At 30.9% G+C, this 19,214-nt stretch overlaps 1 protein-coding gene across 8 annotated transcripts; it reads right to left on the bottom strand.

Annotated features, from left to right (window-relative positions):
- Positions 1-3,991: 3,991 nt before the first annotated feature.
- Positions 3,992-16,071, bottom strand: LOC129913777 (serine-arginine protein 55). 8 transcript variants are annotated; one of them, XM_055992623.1, is made up of 11 exons: positions 15,903-16,071; positions 15,602-15,739; positions 15,362-15,432; positions 15,164-15,277; positions 14,625-14,726; positions 10,302-10,398; positions 7,055-7,128; positions 6,686-6,982; positions 6,464-6,616; positions 4,777-4,835; positions 3,992-4,244 (listed from the first exon to the last, which is right to left on the bottom strand). In XM_055992623.1, exons 2-11 carry the CDS (start codon positions 15,725-15,727, stop codon positions 4,219-4,221), a joined length of 1,119 nt encoding a protein of 372 aa, XP_055848598.1. In that variant the 5' UTR covers positions 15,728-15,739; positions 15,903-16,071; the 3' UTR covers positions 3,992-4,218. The 8 variants fall into 8 exon arrangements, with proteins under 8 accessions (XP_055848598.1, XP_055848595.1, XP_055848596.1 ...); XM_055992620.1 differs by having other exon boundaries at positions 3,992-4,835; positions 15,164-15,274; positions 15,903-16,069; XM_055992621.1 differs by having other exon boundaries at positions 3,992-4,835; positions 10,302-10,383; positions 15,903-16,069.
- Positions 16,072-19,214: the final 3,143 nt, after the last annotated feature.

Genomic DNA, 19,214 nt, shown 5'->3' on the forward strand with positions numbered 1-19,214 from the left:
ATTTAGAGAAAATTACTATGAGACCTTTTTTGTAGAGAATTAAATTTCCTATAAGAATCTGTCGAGGTTTTATTTTTCTATTCACTTATTTGCTCATCACAAAATTCCAAAGTAAAACAGTCAAATTGAAAAAACACTTCGATTTAAAAAGCTTAATTACTCGAATACGGCTCGTCTGACGAAAATTTTCAATTAGATCTTTTTTGTAGGAAATTTAATTTTATATAAGAAAAAATGAACAGAAATTTTTTTTACTTTGATCGTCTAGCAGTTCTGTTGTAAAACATCATATCATGTATAAAAATAAAAAACACCGATGATAGACCTCTTAAAATTTTTTTTAACGGCTCAAATTTTCACCAAATTTTTTTTTCATCATCCTGAACAAGATTTTCGAAGTTACTTTCAAAAAAAAAAATATTTTATTTTTTTGGCCCAGTCTAATGTATATGCATATATACCCTATAACAACATCAAATCAAATAAAATGCACGACTGGGTCGCACGTACTTGCTCTTGTATTTAAAAGTATCTTTATCTTAAATATCATTTGGAAATTTTAGATTTTTTAATGTCGAGAAAAAAAAACAACGAAAGTTAAAAAAATTAAATTAAACTTTTTTTTAACTTTTTTTACATTTTACAGTTCAAAATGATATCTGTAAATTTTGAATAAAACTGACCTACGCTTTGATGAAATATATGAGCCTTGAAAATATGTCAATTTTTTAAAAACGGCAACGCCATAATTCCGTTCTCCGCATTTTTTGAGAAAAACTAAAAGCGCAGTTTTGTTAGAATCAATAAGAGCCGTTTTCGAGAGAACTGCAATACCTCGAAAACGTTGTATGCGTTAAAAAGGAGATATTAAAAAAATAAAAAAAAGGACCTAGGAAATTACGCAAAAATTTGTCTGTACCAAGTTTCAAGCAAATCTATCCATCCGTTTAGGCCCTAGCTCGATGTACAGATGGACGCACACACGCACAGACCGACGGACGGCATGACGAAAACCACTTTTTTGACCTGCTCCATTATCGTAATGTTGGTTTTGATCAAAACCTCGAATTTTGTTTTCTACATTAACTAAAAATTAGACTCGTCTTTAATGCAGCGATTTGTTTCAAACTTGGGGTTTTAGAAGATTACCTACACGCAGAAAAAAAAAACACTTAACACGAAAAACGCTATTTTAAGATTTATTTGTTATTTTTTTGATTCTAAAACGAGGTCTTTTCTCGAAAACATGTTAAACCAACTACCAACACCACACGGTATGAAAGCAAAATCATAGGTATATAAAATGCACGACTGGGTCGCACGAACGCACAGTGGTACCGGTTTCTAAGAAGGGCGGCCATAGGGGATTATGGTTAGGATAGCAACAAAATATACTTGAATATGTGTGAGAATATATTTTTTTAGCAATAAAAAATTAATTAATTTAAAAACAATTATTTTATAAAGAAATATTGTATATACAGGGTGTCCCACAGTCACCGCCCCAAATGAAAACCATGGATTCCTGGGGTCATTTTAAGTCGAAAAACTTAAGTGGTAATTTTCTCGTTTTCGTCCCGTTTTCGAGTTACCACGGTTTTTATGATTTTTGCTCTCTTGTCCTTTATCTGGCCTTATCTTTGCCAAACTACGTTTGATTTGAAAGATTTTTTTTACAAGCAATCAAGAATTTATTACAGTTTAAGTTTGTCTCAAAACTTTTTTTTCTGCGGACAACCGTTTATCCACAATTTTGCATCGAACACAATTTTCTTCGTTTTTTAAGTTGTTTTTTACACTTTCATATCATTTAAGTCAAAAAAACACGTTAATGAGTATTGTTTTTTTGTGCTTTTTATTAAAGCCCAGTTAATTTTCATAAAAAAATAAGTTTCATTTCATAAAAAAGGCTACTGAAAGTAATTAAAAAAAATAAACAAACTGAGTGAATTAAAAAAAAAAATAATTTTTAAATACAAAATTAATTTAAATGAATTTAAACTCTTTCTAAGCTTTATCTATTTGTTCTTTTCTTAACCACAACAGCTCAGAAAAAGTTTTTAATTCATTTAAATTAATTTTTTATTTAAAAATTATTTTTTTTTTAATTCACTCAGTTTGTTTATTTTTTTTAATTACTTTCAGTAGCCTTTTTTATGAAATGAAACTTATTTTTTTTATGAAAATTAACTGGGCTTTAATAAAAAGCACAAAAAAACAATACTCATTAACGTGTTTTTTTGACTTAAATGATATGAAAGTGTAAAAAACAACTTAAAAAACGAAGAAAATTGTGTTCGATGCAAAATTGTGGATAAACGGTTGTCCGCAGAAAAAAAAGTTTTGAGACAAACTTAAACTGTAATAAATTCTTGATTGCTTGTAAAAAAAATCTTTCAAATCAAACGTAGTTTGGCAAAGATAAGGCCAGATAAAGGACAAGAGAGCAAAAATCATAAAAACCGTGGTAACTCGAAAACGGGACGAAAACGAGAAAATTACCACTTAAGTTTTTCGACTTAAAATGACCCCAGGAATCCATGGTTTTCATTTGGGGCGGTGACTGTGGGACACCCTGTATTTAATAACAAAATGTAAAAAGAAGCCTTGAATCTACATACAAACAAATGATAAGTTATTTTTTAAAATTATTTATTTGGTTTTTTTTTCAATTTCAGTCATAATTTGTATGTTACATTTCAGATTTAAAGCTTGTTTAATATCATATATTTTTATAAAAATATGTGCAAAAACTTAAGGAAAACATAAAAACTTAAAAAAAAAAAAAAAATTTTTTGAAAAAGTTTTAAATATGAGATATATGGGTAAAATTGAAACAATGAGTGTGAAAGAGTCAGTCGTAGCCCGTCGCACTTATTCGCAGACAGATTCAATTGTTTAAGAAACTACACGTGCTAGAGAAAATTTATGTATATGAATCATGTATTTATATTGATGACAACATAGTTAAAAGTTTCGGTAAAGTGAGAAGAAAAACAAAAGTATGGAATTTGAACCTGTCCTTTTCTAGTCTGTTTTTTATTGAAAATTTTAAATAAAATAGAATTGTAAACTCTTTAAATAAAGTACATACCTTCAACTTTAAGTTCCATAACAAAAAAAAAACTTTAAAAATAATTTTAACCGAAAAATACACTTAAAAGTTTAAGTTGATTTGGGACCAAAAATAAAGCATTGAAATCAGACTTTTTTCGACAACTTTTCATGGTCGATATGAAAAGTTTCGTTATTTTCTCAAAATGTCTGTTATGCTATCTTAAAGAATAGGCTTTTTATAACAAATATAACGAAAAATGACGTCATTATATTGACATCGATATTTCGGCCTATGGCCTACTACGGAACCACTGTGGAACGGTTGAAGTTGCTAGCATTTTTAGGGCTTTTTATATAGAAATTTACGGTTTTATTATTTATTCATTATTTTTAATGTCGCATGACTGCTTTAGTTTTCCTACTTCATATTTTGAACTTAATTTCCATATATTTTTAAATTTATACTAAACAGTAAAATTCATATAAAATTGTTGCTTTCTTTTTTTCCCAATTATTTTCAAAAAATGTTTACCTTACCTTCATAGTTCTAGGACCACACTTTCTTACAAAGATTGAAAAAACTTCCCAAATTGACCAAATGTTACTGACCAGAGAAAATGTTTTCAATTCGAAATCAACAATAAGCGTATTTTTTCTACAGCTCAGTAGCTACTAATTTTTTTATTTTATTCGAAAAACAAAATACTTGTGTAATTTTGTATTATTAGCTGCGTTCCTTTGGAAATATTTATCTACTGCTTAGTACTTAAAGCTGCTTTGAACTACTTTTTCAGTATAGCAAAAGTAGTTCAAAGTAGTTTTAAGTACTAAGCAGTAGATAAATATTTCCAGGAACGCAGCTATTGTTTGCAAATAAAATGAAAAATGAGTAGCTACTGAGTATTAGAAAAAACACTGTAATAAAAACAAAATATTTATTTTTTTTAATTCATACGTTATTTTATTTATTTTTATTGAACCTTAAACATACAGATACAAATAGAAGTTAAAAATAAAAAAATGTAATTTCTAGGTAGATACTGCTATTAATTTTAAAAACGCCGGACTTAACTTTGTTATTTTGCTGTTGTAACTTCCCTTCTGTTTATTGATCATCAATCAACTACTATGCAATGTCACTTTAGTGTCGATGATATCGATTTATGAGCCCGGGCCAATACTTCTCTCTATAAGAAGCAAATTTTATTCTTATATAAGTTTTTTTTTGTTTTCCTTCTTACACCAGGTTTAAATATTTTAATTAAATAAAATTCCACAAATATTATATATGCAATTTTCAAAATCCAATAAATAAAATACATTCATTAGAAAAAACAAGAAATCTATCTAATAAATGTAGTTCATATGAATTTTGTTTAGTTTTTTTGTTATTAATTTCTTAATAATTGTCTTAGGAAATTTGCAAAAAAGAAAATAATTCCAGCTTTACACTACACAATAGAAATGTAATTATATTTTATAGAAGGGGAAAAAGTTGAAATCAAAACAATTATGTAACTGTGAAAAATGTCAATTGAAAGTTTTGAAACTTAGGTGACAATAATAGTTACATCTATTAATGCCTAAGATTTGTGTTTGTTTTTTCTTTTTTTCGCGTGAGAAACTGAATCGAAAAAAAAACCGTTACGTTAAAATTATGATAAAACTAAGCCATTTAGTCTTCCATGCTCTCGTTATTTCTATCGGGTGACATGTTACCGTTCTTTGGGGATATAGACCGGGAGCGTGATTTGTTATTTTCCGATCCAGAACGATCCCTGAAATAAAAAAACAAAAGATAAAATTTAAGTTTCAAGTTTATTATATTAAAAAAAAAAAGCATTTTGTGTGTGTATGAATTTAGAGAATAAATAAATAAATCAGCATCACCTCTTCTTTAGATGCCTTTGTACTGTGCGTCCAAAGTCATGCGGCTTTATAATAAAAATAAGAATTGTTATGTTATGATCGTGCAAGTGTTTTACTATTTAACTACAATTCTTTTAGTCTACTTTTTAATATTCATACAAAAAAGCAAAAAAAAAATGCAAAGGAAAAGGGTTTATATAAATAGTATGTTTATCTTTTGAACTATATTTACATGCAAACGTACTTTATATATCGCTGGCTGAGTAATAATGGATTTTAAGTTTTATGGAAAAACCTGATACAATACAGTGGTGGAAAAATAATTAGAAACACGCTCTTTCTTTTCAAAATGTTTGTATGTTCTTAATATGAATAAAAAATATTAGAAATATTTTTTAACAGAGGTATTTGAAGAGCTTGATGTTTTACTAAGGATCTATTCTTTATTGATCCTTCTTTTTCTAAAATATAAGGAGTTGGTGTGTCAGGAATATTGTTAAGGACGTTTTATTATTTTTTTGGAACATGTGGCATTTTTCGAGGACTGTAACCGCATTAACCAATTAATAGAAATTAGTTGGTGATAGTCCTTTTTATTAATTGTACGTTTAAATAATTGACCAAGTTTGGCAAATGTAAATGCTAAAAATCAAAAACAGGATATTTCTCAGTAATTTTTCCTCAGTGTTTCTAATTATATTTCCACACAAAATTGGACTATATTTTAGATTTTTTGCAATATTTTTCTTTTGTTGGATTAATTCTAAAAATTTTTCCTTAAAATGTTGCAAGGATTATATCATCACTTGTGTTTGCTAAAAATTTGTTAAATATTTTGTATTTATAGTAAGAAAAAAATAACATTTTGTAAACAAAGGAGGATGTTTCTAATTATTTTGCCACCACTGTATGTATAAATTATCATTTAAAATTATTCATCGGTTTACAACTTTCAATTGATAATTGATAAGAATTAAATTTCAATACCTTATTTTTTACTTAAGAAAAGATTTAACAACAGAGAATGATACCAACCGTTATTAATTTAAATGAAATTGAAAAATTCTATTAAAAAGTTAAACAGTTTTTCCATAAATTAGGTTTTAGAACAGCAAATTTCAGAATCAAACACTATCAATTGATAGTAGACATTCACAAAACGGGTGACAGTTTGAGGGTTTAATTAAAATTTAAAATCGAAAAGGCTGATACATTAGTCTTTTTCGTTCTAAAATTGACGGAAATGCGCATAAATATTTGTTAAAATGAACATTTCAAGTGTGTTGTGCGAAGCTAATAGCAGTTAAAAGCAAGCGAATTTTGCTTCGGGTTCAGCAAAACAAGCATGTTAAAAAAAAAGGCTAAGTGGTGACGGCAAGTGATAACCACTGTTTAACAGTCGCATTAAGTTGTCTTTTGCCGTTTTTGATTTTGAGCAGAAAATTAAATTTACAATGCATGTACTGCAAACAAATTTGGATGATGCTGATTGTTTCAAAGTTTTACAAAATAAATACCAACTAAATCAAAAATTTACCTTGAGTGTGAATCTCTTCTGGACTTGGAGCGTGACCTGGAACGGGATTCACGCTTGGAGTGTGAACGGGATCGTGATCTAGATGATGCACGCTTCAATGAACGTGAACGGGAGCGTGATTTTGACTTGGACTTGGAAACGTCTCTTGATTTGCTACAAAAAATTACAAAAAATAAAGTTAATATTTTTCTAATCAATTTGTAAAAAAAAAAGTAAACTTACTTAGAACGGGATCTTGAACGTGACTTGACAACTGACTTTGACTTGGAACGAGCTCCACGAGACTTGGAGCGGCTATGAGACTTTGAACGTGATCGCGATGAACGACGGGACCTTGAGCGAGAACGTCTACGTGAACGAGACCTAGAACGAGAGCTTGATGAACGAGACCTTCCACGTCCACCACTGCGTCCTCCACGGCGATCTTCAACCAAACGAACACGACGACCATTCAAATCGGTATCGTCAAGCTTTTCAATAGCTGTCTTCATGTCAGACAATGAGGCAAATTCAACAACACTATAAAAAAAAAAAAAAAAACAAAATTGTGTAAAAAAAAGAAAACCAAAAAAGAAACAATCAAAAACTTACCCTTCGTTGCGCCTCTGCTTATGGGCATCTGCATAAGTAACTTCACCAGCTTGACGCATATAGTCTTTCAGATCCTTTACACGAAGAAAAGAATTTCAATTAAAATAATTTGTTTAAATTTCCAACAGATTCATAGGTTAGCCAGTAGATATGTATATAAATAAGAAACACAAAAGAACCGTTTTACCAAATCGGAGAAACTGATGCTTATCAACTTTAATCGAACTCAATAGAGAAATTTATAGCATCTTCTTGCGAGTAGACGAGTAGGTAAGAGCCGCTCATCTTTGAGTAAGTGCGTGCGTTTGTGTGCGTGAGTCGCCGTGTTATCCATCAGAAAGATATATTGATTGGGAAGCAAGCAACAAGATATGAGTATAACCACCCCTCACCTCAATTGAGAAAATAAACCCTAGCCTAGGACTGGTTGATTGGATTTTGAAGACTTTCCATCCCTACGTGTGCGCTTAAACAACAGTGTTCTTTTGAGTTCGACTTAAAATTAAAAAAGCATGTGTCGATCTTTAAAAAAATAATTAATAAAAATTACACAACAGTTCTTTTGTGCATGTTTAAGATTAAATTAAAAATAAAAATATTTAAATATCATGTAACGATGTTTTTTTAATTTTTGTTTTTTAAATAAAGTTCTTTTGTTCTTACATAAAAAAGGATGACACAAATTATACTTCTTTATCGTTCTTATATAGCTTAACCCATTTTTGTTACACTCGGTGTATTGATTGGATCCTACTTTATTTTTCATTTGTGAACTTGTTTCTCTCGAGGAAGAAGTAAGTCAACAAGCTTTCGGACAGTTCGTTGTCAACCATGGAGACGAGTCTAGCTTTTTTTTTTTGGATAGATCGAGGAGTTTAACGTCTGGCAGGGCCTTGGCAAGTAGGTTGTGTGACATTGAAACAATACATCGTCTCCGAGTTTCTTTCTTTTTTTTTTTTCATTTTAATTTTTTGGCGTGGATCAAATCATGGGTGTGATGAGTTTTTTTCGACATATATTTTAAACTAGGAAGTGTACCGAGAGTCCAGCGAGCCAAAATGTACCACAAGCATAAGCTTCAGACTGAAAAAGAATATACATACACAAAAAAAATCGTCTCGTCTTTTAGTATCGTTTGTATCGTCAGTTCAAGTCGTCCTCAAGTCTCTGTTTGTGGTAGTTTAGATGACCAACATCAGGTTAGGTGGACAGACATCCCATAGAATAGAAGCATCATCGTCGGCCACACACATCGATCAAGTTAAAAATGAAGAGCTTGGTTGCGTTCGTTACACACAGGCTGTCCTCTGGGGGCGCATAAGCATTGCACATTATTTGTTCGCACACGCGCATCTCTTAATCGACAAAGGGATTACCGTGGGTATCCTTTAAAAACTAAACTTTACTTTAAAATATCATTTAACAACAATTAAAAGTAAGAGAAACATCTATGATGTTATAGAACAAAATGTTTTTTTTTATTTAACGTTTTTTTTTTCAAAATACCAAATAATGAATTTTGCAAATGACCCGGAGAGAGTAGCTCTAGCTCAGCCTCAAAACCTTGGGGGGATTGTAATCATCTTGACCCGTCTTTGAAATGTGTTTTTAGTTTTGTTTGGTTTTTGATTGGCGTCTCTAACGCATCTATATTTGGAAGGGCTGCTTACGGACTTCTATCTAGAGAGCTCGCAATAGACAGTCGTTGCGGTTAACATTGTTTGCGGACCCACCACAACAATGAAAACAAAAGCTTCTAATCGAATCGGTCATCAATCTTGTCTTGTTAGATTGTGGAAAACGAGATGAAGTTGCCTCTCAGTGTGCATCATCGCTGCCATGAGAATTCTGCAGCAGATTAAATTATCGCTTTTGGGTTGTTTCTTAATTTAGGAGGGATGCACATCTATCACAAACGTCAATAACCATCAATATTATGCACATCGAGAACCTTGGCTCACAGTCGATTTCAAGCGCACTTCGTTTCGTTTGTATTTTGTTTTGTTTTTGGGGAAAAGAAAAAATCGATCTCATTCTCGACCCTCTGAGAGTGACATATATTTCACCTAAAACGGAAGTTGACTTCTATTTAATTATGAACCCTATTGCCGCAGTTTGGTTTTGCGCATCACATGACACATGAGTGGAGGAAGTTTGAATAGGTTGCATAGTGAACGTCATCGTAAGCACGCGCTTGCTTGCTTTTTTGGGATTGATTTTCGCCCATGTTTCAAAAAGCACCTCTCATCGTTAAGTAGGCAGGCGGCACACAGCAGATACGGTCGAAGAGAGAGAGGAGGTTGGTCTCCTTTTAGCTATAGAACGAGGACCTCGCACGACATCAAGTCTTCCCACCAAAGAAGTCGTCTGGGAGGGAAATCATAAATGCGGCGTTGTTTGTTTGCTCATAATTAGGCACCCAGATACCACTTCCGCTTTCTCTCTCAGAAGGAGGACACACACATAATTTGGTTAGCCATCATCATTGGTTTGCCTGCCTTGAATTGCTCATCACGACCCAATATCAATTGTTGGTTGCAATTCTTCGAAAAAATAATTTAATGCGACACTTTAAATTATTTTTTACGAAATCATTATGTTATACATAAATATATATAAATTTACTATAATATATACAGAGTTTAATTTTTTTTTTTAATAAAATTTTAAATATCTCTAAGAAATAGAACCTTTTTGATAAAAAAAAAAATAATAAAATAATAAAAGCAAACAAAAAGTGTTAAACTAACTAATGGGGGAAGTTAAATAAAAAAATAAGTTGGATATTGTTTTTGTCTCCTATGCCTAAAAGGACTCATGCAGACTTAAATTATTTTCTAACTCTGTGTGTTATCTACTTTGAAGCAAAATTATCTTATTTTTGTTTTCTTTCGGTTGATTGTGCATTCATGTCCAAGAGAGTCGTCTGGATATTTTGAGATCGTGTCAATGTGTAAAGCCCCTAAAATTCTAGTCCCTCATCAATTAAGATCGATCCAATGGCAGGTGGTCATGGATGAAGATTTGCTATTCGAATCAATGCGCCTACTATAAATCTTATGTTGGAACACATGAATGCAGCTTGATTGTTTGAAGCTTAGAAAAATAAGATAATTATGCCTTCCACATGTTTTTTATTTTTAAATTTTAGTTTTGTTTTTAATAATTCAATAACTTATATATCTAAGAACTTTCGACGAATGAAAAAAAGAAAAAAAAAAAAAACACTTTTAATACTAGTACATACCTGCCAGCTGACTCGGCTTGAAAGATTCTCTACGATTAGACGGTATTCGGTGCGTAATGGTGGTCCGTATCTTGAGGACGATCTGGAATTTTTTGATCTGGTGAATTAAATAAATTTATAAAATTAGATGTGACACTGCTGCACATAGTTAGACATGTTTTTTTCTTTTTCTTTTCTTTTCTTTTGCTTAGTAGTAAATGAGTTCAATGGTGTCCATGTCTACAACAGATTCAGTGTCATAATATAATATTGTGAAAAAAAGATTTAAATAATAGAACAAGAGCCCAGAGATATTTTTGGGTTTGACTGGAATCATAAAATAATTGGTATTTTTTGTATAGGTCTTCAAATTGTATGTATGGGATGTGAAATTCTTGAAGATCCTAATGACTTCCTTTAGCTCCACTTGAGTGTAACAACAATGGAGTTTTTTACTGAGTTGAATAATTATCTCTGTGCCAATTATTTCTGTATAACTAGCGACTAGGATTTTTAGAATTTCACACCGCATACAAAAAACGCAAAAGACCTATACAAAAATACCAATCAATTTATGATACCTTTTGCACCCGCAAATTGCTCTGAGATCTTGATCTATAAAAGATAGGAAGAAAGATAATGATGATCAACGTTATTAATTATTCAAATTTCTCTTTTTATCATTTCAATTGAAACTTATCAATTTAGCTACTGATTCTGTTAACGTTATAATAAAGTAACGCCAAGGTATCTGGTTTGAATATTTCCAGCATTAATATATATTAATTACACTTGGACTATGCTTTAAACTAACACTATAACTATTAATTTGTATATTAAATTCCTCAAAAATGGGCCTTCGACACGTCAAACTGACGATATCGTTTTCGAAATCCACAAAAATAACTGCTTCACTTAAAAATAAAAATGTTTTTATTTAAACCTGAGAACTGCGTTAAGCGTTCCTTAACTTAAGTATTTACTGTGAAACTAGCATTAAGCCTAATTTTCTACTACTTGCCTACTTTTAATATGGCACAATATTTATTTCATATCATTTTTCTTACAATTTGATGATGTCAAAGGTTAGTACAAAAATTGAACTAAAAACCTTTTTTGGTATTAATTATGGTTATTCTTAAACGCACATGTAATGCATCTTACATTGTTAACATTTGAACACTAGACAATTTGGAAATTTAAGAAAAAAAAAGATCATGCATAGTTAAAAAACTTGCTTACTATTAAAATACTGTCTAACTTTTTCTCAGTTTGATACATTTTAATTTACTTTACTAACAAAGGGGTAAAAACTCAATCCCTTGATTATTTTTATTTATAAAATAAACTAAATTTGATTATGTTAGGTTTAATTCATTAGCATGTCTTATCAATTCCTTTACACTCTGTAGAAGTATCGCTAAAAAGAACTTCAATTAATCGAATTATTTTGCGGCTATTGAGAACAATTATGCGATTAAAATTTCAGATAAGTGAAATGCTTTTTAAAATTCTATTCTTTCAAAATACAAGAATCGACACATAAAGTCTTAAAGTAATTTTATCTTGGTTAGTTATTTGCGCTTGCATATTCATGCTACTGTTAACAAGTGATTTTTAAAAAAATGGGCTTAAAAGTTGATGTACTGCGGAAAATAGCGAAATTATTTTAAATCTTCACACTCAGGAAAAAAATCCTTTTCAATAGCTAAAACTCGGCGTTTTCCCAGTAAACTGAAATTATAAAACTTGACCCCAGTTTTAAAAATTATTTTTTTATTTTTGCTAAGGAATATGTTAACTACAAAATTAGTAGTGTTATCCGAAGCTCATTTTTTTTCGGAATGAACAGATTAGATAAGATAAAGGTTATTTATCTTGAATTTATTATGAAATGCAATTATTTGTTATGGGGGAGTTAATTCAAACGTTGAAAAACGTTTATAAAAAGTGGTACAAGTTCGTTTATGTTTGTTTGTTCACACTGTAACAAGTTTGAGAGTATAGTGTCACAACTCAAAAAGTGTCGATTTTGAATAACATAGATTGATAATCGAGTTGGCAGGGTTAAGATCTACACATTCGTACCAAATAGCACGATCTAGAGAATAGAAATTTTGTTACTAAATTAATTTGTTTATTTTTTTTATTTTACTTCTCCTGAAAAATCGTGATTTTTTAGTTGTAACATTATCCGTCTCAACAAACCATACCACAAACATACGTTTTACAGTTAATTTCTTAATAGAATAATGTAGCTGTAACTATAATGTGTATGTGTAGTACTTACAAAATTTGAAAGTGAAAAAAAACTACAAAAGCGCAGGATTGTAGCCTGCAGTGAAGTTAAAGAAGACAGATGTTCATCTTGTACTACAAGTTAGAGCTACAATTGCATTTGAAGGGATTAATCAGTAATATGAGAAGAAATTTTAGGCATGCATTATACATATTGGAAAATAACGTGTAGGTGTTTTTAGTAATTTAAACCATTGAATGTGTTTAACGGCCATATTATTCACTAGTTTAAAAATACATTTGGGGGGTCATTCCGTAATTTTCAAAACGTTAATCGTCCAAACGTTTATCATGGACGTGATCGTTCACAATTTGCTTCACGTAACTCAGCGAAATACGTTTCGTCTACGTTTATTTCTTTATGCAGTTTGAGAGCTTTCAGAAATTCTCAAACTGCTTTTAATGTCATACTGACTCTGTCTGTCATTAAGATTAAGAGGAAGAAGATGCGCTGTTGTTTTGTTATTTGTGTTGTTTTTTTTTGTGTCCTGTCATTTTTTTTTTTGGTGGTGGGTTGTAGTATGAATTGAAAAAGAATGCAAAATAAATATTTTATTTTTTTTTTTGTTTCTTGTTTGCATTTTTCTTGCAAAAACAATTATTTTATATATTTTATATGCACATGTAAATATAATACATACAACCATTACGTTTGTTAGGACAAACTCGTCATTTAATTTTTTTTAGAGTAACCCAAAAAATTAACCATCATTTGATGTTTTTTGTATTTAATAGTAAACAAACTCGAATATAATATTGCATTTGGTCACAGCACAGCCTTGAAAAATAAAAAAAGGGTATAAACGTATGGAAAACGTGAGCTATTTAGCTATCGTTCAAACGTGAACGTTTTGGCGTATACATTTAGACGATTTTCGTCTTGCTGTGAAGCAAACAAATTATAGCGAAAACGTGATCGTTCAAACGATTGACGTTTTCAATTTTACGTAAAGCAACTCTATGGTCCAAACGTTAACGTCTGACGATAATCGATATACGCAATGACCCCCCCTGGATGTAAAGAAATGTCAAATGTCAAAAATAAATCCAAATTCATAACATTCACTACTTAAATCTAATCTTAAATCCAATTTTTTAAATCCAATCTCGTTAAATCCAAATAAATTTAAACTGCTCTCAGGAGGTCTGTTTAACTTTATAAATCCAGATGTAAAATTCATTTTCACAGTGCTCAGTTGTAATATAATAAAGATAAATGCAAATTATACAAAATTTATTGAATAATCACATAATTTTTTTTTTGAGTCAATAATATGAACAAAAAATTAAATCTTTGGATTTAATGAAATTTAGATTAAGATTGGATTAAAAATTAACTTTAATCTTAACTAAATCCAGAGTGAATAACATGGCCGTAAGAGTTAGAAAAAAGGAAAACTAAACTTATACTTTTGGTTTAGTTATTGTGAGAACGATGTGGAACACCCCGAATACAACAACTAAAATGTATGACCTTTAAAAATTCTAAATTGTATATTATTCCATTTGTGAGAGTTAATTACTTTTTGTATCTTAATCTATGTTTATAGGTACACAAATAAAAAAATCAACAAAAATGTTTTAAATCGAAATTTAAATTATGTGTGTACGTAAGACTTTGTCTTAAAATGCGGAATTGATATTTTTTTTCTTTAAAAAATGTAATACATTTCTCAAACAAATATTTTCATAAGAATTTGAAATCATTCCTCAGTGGGACAACCAAACGAAAATTTAATTTCTCTTACTTGGACATACAACTATGTATTTATTTACCATAACTTTGGTTTCATTGTGCCTAGGTATCTCCTTCTTTATTTTATAAACCTACTTCTTCTTCTACGAGTATATTCTCCCTCTGGCAAGTTCTTCACAGTAAAAAAAAAACTTCTGGCATTTCCTTAAAGAAACAAAAATTCTTTTAAAGGTAGATATTCTGAGAGATTGAATAAGTTTCCGATAAAATGTGTAAAAAAGATTGTTTGATCAATTTTTTTTTTTTAAACTAATTATAGTTTTTTTTTTTTGTGTGTAAAATATTCGAACCTGGGATCATCTCCAGATTTGTCCATGTGCCTGGATTTTTTGCCATCATCACTATCACGCCCTGGGCTCTTACGACTATTGTAGCTATTGTAGCCTCTACGTCTATTGAAGATGGAGAAAAATGATTTTTCAAAAAAACATTGAGCCATATTCAAGCGGATTTTTTTTTTTTTTTTTTAGTTTAGTTTTAGTTTTTGATTTTATGAATAAATTAATAAAATAAATCTTTCTTTTTTAAAGGATTTCACAATAAAACAATATTGTTTGAACGATACAGACACTTTTTCTAATCGTACAAAATTATTTATAGGTATACAAGTTTCTATTTTATATAAAAATAACAACAAAAACGTTTTGTGTGTCTTCTCAGAGCAAACAACAAATATATTATAATTCTTTTCTGTTATCGGTAATTTTTTTTTATTATTTTTTTAATCATTTTTTTTTTTTTTGGAGTGCAAATTATCTACTACGAAACAAGTTTTATCGAGCGAAACGAGAAAAATACAAAACATGACAAAAAAACATATTATACTCACTTGTCGTTATAACGCCCTCCGCCGCCTCCTCCACGACGATTGTTGTAGCGGTCGTCGTATCTATCTCTATGGCTACCTCTGGCAGTTCCCCTTGCCGGCTCCACAACCACCCTTCATAATTTTGGAAGAAAAAAAATCACCCAAAAAGTATTTTAAAACATTTAAGACAGGATTCACATCAAAAGAGGTCAAACTTACCTTTCACCAAGTAGCTCTTTCCCGTTTAATTCATAGACCGCATCATCTGCGTCTCGATAATCTTCGAATTCCTTCAAAAACAAAAAAAAATCCACATCAGCAAAAAATATTTAATTTAATTAAGAAAAAAAAAAAAAAAAAGCCAAGCCGTTGAGCAAACTTTTCATTTATCGATTTTTAATTTGCAGCGGTCGACAAAAAGTAGATATACATAGAAAAAAAAAATCAAAGAATACTTACAACAAAGCCGTAGCCATTTTTGATGAGAATATCTCTGGTGCGGCCGTAACCTTTGAAAAATCTTTCCAAATCTCTTTCTCGGACACCGTAGGGTAGTCCTCCAACATATACCCGTGATCCAACCATATTTTATTCACTCTATGAATTTTATTTAAAAGATGAATTGAATTTTTTTGCGTATAATTGAAATTATAATTTTTTTTTGTAGGACAAAATGGCGTCGTAGATATATGAAAATTTTTTTTTGATGATGCGTAGGTTTCGTGAAAACTTTTCGATTTTATTTGTTATTTCAGCTCACCTTTTAATGAATATTTTTATTTAAAAGTTATAATTATAGTAACAACAAATAATTGTTGATGTTATTTTATGTTGAAACACAACTAATTCAATAGAAATTCTTTTAAAAATTACAACTAGTCTCAAAACAACGCCAACCTCGCGGCAACTGCAAAACGGAAATGGCAGACTTGGTGATTTTTTGGTTGAGATATTTGCTAATTATACATGGAATTCCGGATGGTGGAAAGTGGTGCCAGATTTAAATGAATCTATTAATGATTATTTAAGGCTATGTTAACATGTACTTTGTATATAAAATCTATAAGGGGTATTCACGATCTGGTGCAACAGGCCTAGTAAAAGTGTAAAATTTTATTTTTTTACAATAGATCGTGAACGCACCTCTTCTTATCTATAGTAAATATTGAATGGAATCCATGATATGATTTATATCAGCTTCACTCTTTTTTTTTACGGAGTTGTCTTTCCACCGATGCTTCTTCTTTTTTTTTTTAATTTTTTTATAATTTCATTATTTGTTGTGTTCGGGTTAATTTATTTTCACAAATTAACTCAAAAGAAACAAAATAAAAAAGATAAACTGTTCATCATGGGCGACACGCGACGGCGAGCTGCCATCTGTCAAAAAAATTTTACACCATTGTATTTTTATTTTGCAATAGGGTTAGGGTATAGCAAAAGTGCAAGACCATTGTAAAATTTCAATCCATATATTTTGTTGTTGTAGTGTTGCAAGATTTTACACTTTTGCAATGATACTAGAGCAGTTGCATCCAGAGATGGCAGAGTAGATTACGTCAGGTAATCTACTCAGTTAACTACGCGTAGTTAATCGAATAAACTACTCGCTTGATTTGTTTCATGTACTACCTACATTTGCTACGTGCAATAACTACATAAAAAACGTTATCTTATATATAAAAATGAGTTCGTTTAGTGTGTGTGGCCGATAAACTCGCGTTTGGCTGGTCCGATTTTGGTAATTTTTTGTTTGTTTGAAAGGTATTAATATGTAGATGGTTTGTATAAAAAAAAAATAATACCTTTTCTCCCATCTTCACATAGCTGTCAATTTGTACGAGTGAAGAAACACTCTAGCTTTTTAAAAAGTTTAACTTAGCTTAATTTGTAAAAAAAAATTATTAAGACAGGCTTTCAAAATAATTATTCATGCCTATTACCGAAGACGCAGATGCACTGCGGCGGGAGTGGGAGTCACTTTCACAAGATTTCTCATTACTGAAGCCGCCGGTGCGAAGTGATAGAATGACATTTGGCTATGTAAGTGTCACCAATGACATATGTCGGTAAGCAGTTTAGTGTGTTTTCGTGGATCGATAATACAGTTCATCCCGGGGAGTTCACAGATTGAAATTTGATTCGGTTGCGGATCGAGTAGATTCCCGGGGACTGAGTCACTGCGTCTTCTGTAATAGGCATGATTATTGTTTATAGTCTGATTTTGAATATTGTAATGCCTGTCAAGATTTGAATTTGCTTGAAGCAGAAACTCATTGGGATCCAACGCTTTCTGGTGCATTGGTTGCTCTAATCTAATCAAAAAAGGATAACGTGATATTCTTAACTTTAGGGCATGGACCCAGTCTAGCATAGATATAGAAGCTTCGAGCCTCGAGCCTCGAGCCCGGATAATTACCAGACCGGTCCAATACTTATTTTTGTGTACCGAGGAATAACGTGGCATGCGCTTAACGTTATGGCAAGGATCGCAACTTGCATAAACATAGAAGCTCTGATCCTCTGGACAGTACGTGATGTTCTAAGATTTGGAGTAGTTTTTTTTTTTGTATAAGACCAGACAAGCAGTACGATATTCAAATAAAAAAAACATCATCTGATAATTCTCTGCCACCGGGTTCAAATGGGTTAAGTCGTAAATGATAGTTTGCAAAAAAATATGCGATTGAAGTTGAGGTAATGTATGAAAATCGATGAATTTTTGAGCATTGATCCTCTTATTTTTATGGGAAAGAGTTGCTCTAAATTTATGTTTTTAAAACCAAATAAAAGAGAAAAAAGAGATTATTCTTATTTCATCAAAACCCGAAAATGCAATTTTGTGACTTGACTCCTTTGTACCCGGCGGCAAAGAATTATTGGCTGTTCTGCTATTTTAGTGCTGTTCTGCTATTTCAGGGAAAGGCTCCAGACCAACACAAAAATGAGCTTGGGAACGTTTTGATTCTACGATTTCAGAATAGGCTCCAGGCTCGAAGCTTCTATATCTATGCAAGACTGGGTCCTTGCCTTTAAGTTAAGAATGTCACGTTATTCCTTGAAATACAAATTTAAGTATTGCACCGGTCTGATAATTCTCCCGGCATGAATTCCATAGGAAACGTCTTTTGGAGCTTATCCCTTTTTGTACGTTATTTTGTATCAAAAAGTATGAATTCTTTGACTTTTTTTAAGGCAATCCTTATCAACATGATAAGCGCAGGTAAATGGGACAGAAAAAAAGTTTAAGACATTTAGACAAAAACTTTAAAAATTCAGCAGCATGAACCAAAAAAATTTATTTTTTTGCTTGGGCCTAATAATATGGCAAGGCTTTTTGATACACACCATTTTTTGTTTTTCCATCTTTGATATATGTAAATATAGCATATGGTTTTCTTACTCGCTAACAGCCAACATATATGTAGTTGACAATGAGAAAAAACAGGATTCTCTAAATTAATACCACATATTTTTAAAGATAGACCTTATTTATGGTTATAGCAAATGCCAATGTTACAGAAAATTGAAGACGCTTTAATTCAAATGGGAAATCTGACAGAATCATTGGACCTTGAGAAATCAACACATCTTCGCCTTTGAATTTTCCACAAAAAATGGTAGCTTCAATTAGCCATTAACTTCTTCAAGACAAGTCTTGTACATTGCAAAGTTTAGGTTGCTGTATGTTCTGAAGCATTATAATGGGCGCTACTACTTTCCGTGCTAAATGATGTGGCGGCAGTCCTGGTATATCCAATGAATTCAAAAACTTCGTTTGGTAATTTAATACAATGCTTTCATTTGTGATAGGGTCAACCGATTTGTTGGCAAAAAAATTGTGTGTTTATATCGTTAAAAATTGTTGCATTGATTTCAGAAACATTTTTATTTGTACCAGCCATTATTGCACGTTACTAAGCCAAGCATGATTTTTGTAATTTGTCTTTATACTTGGAAATACACTTTGAATCAATTCATTTTTTGAATTTACATTACAGTTAAAATTGCTTTGAAGTGTAATTCGGCCTTCAGAATCAAGTGCCATTATTCCATTAACAATGTCCAATAA

The sequence above is a fragment of the Episyrphus balteatus genome, chromosome 3 (assembly GCF_945859705.1).
Source record: "Episyrphus balteatus chromosome 3, idEpiBalt1.1, whole genome shotgun sequence".
NCBI classification, from domain to species: Eukaryota; Metazoa; Arthropoda; class Insecta; order Diptera; family Syrphidae; genus Episyrphus; species Episyrphus balteatus.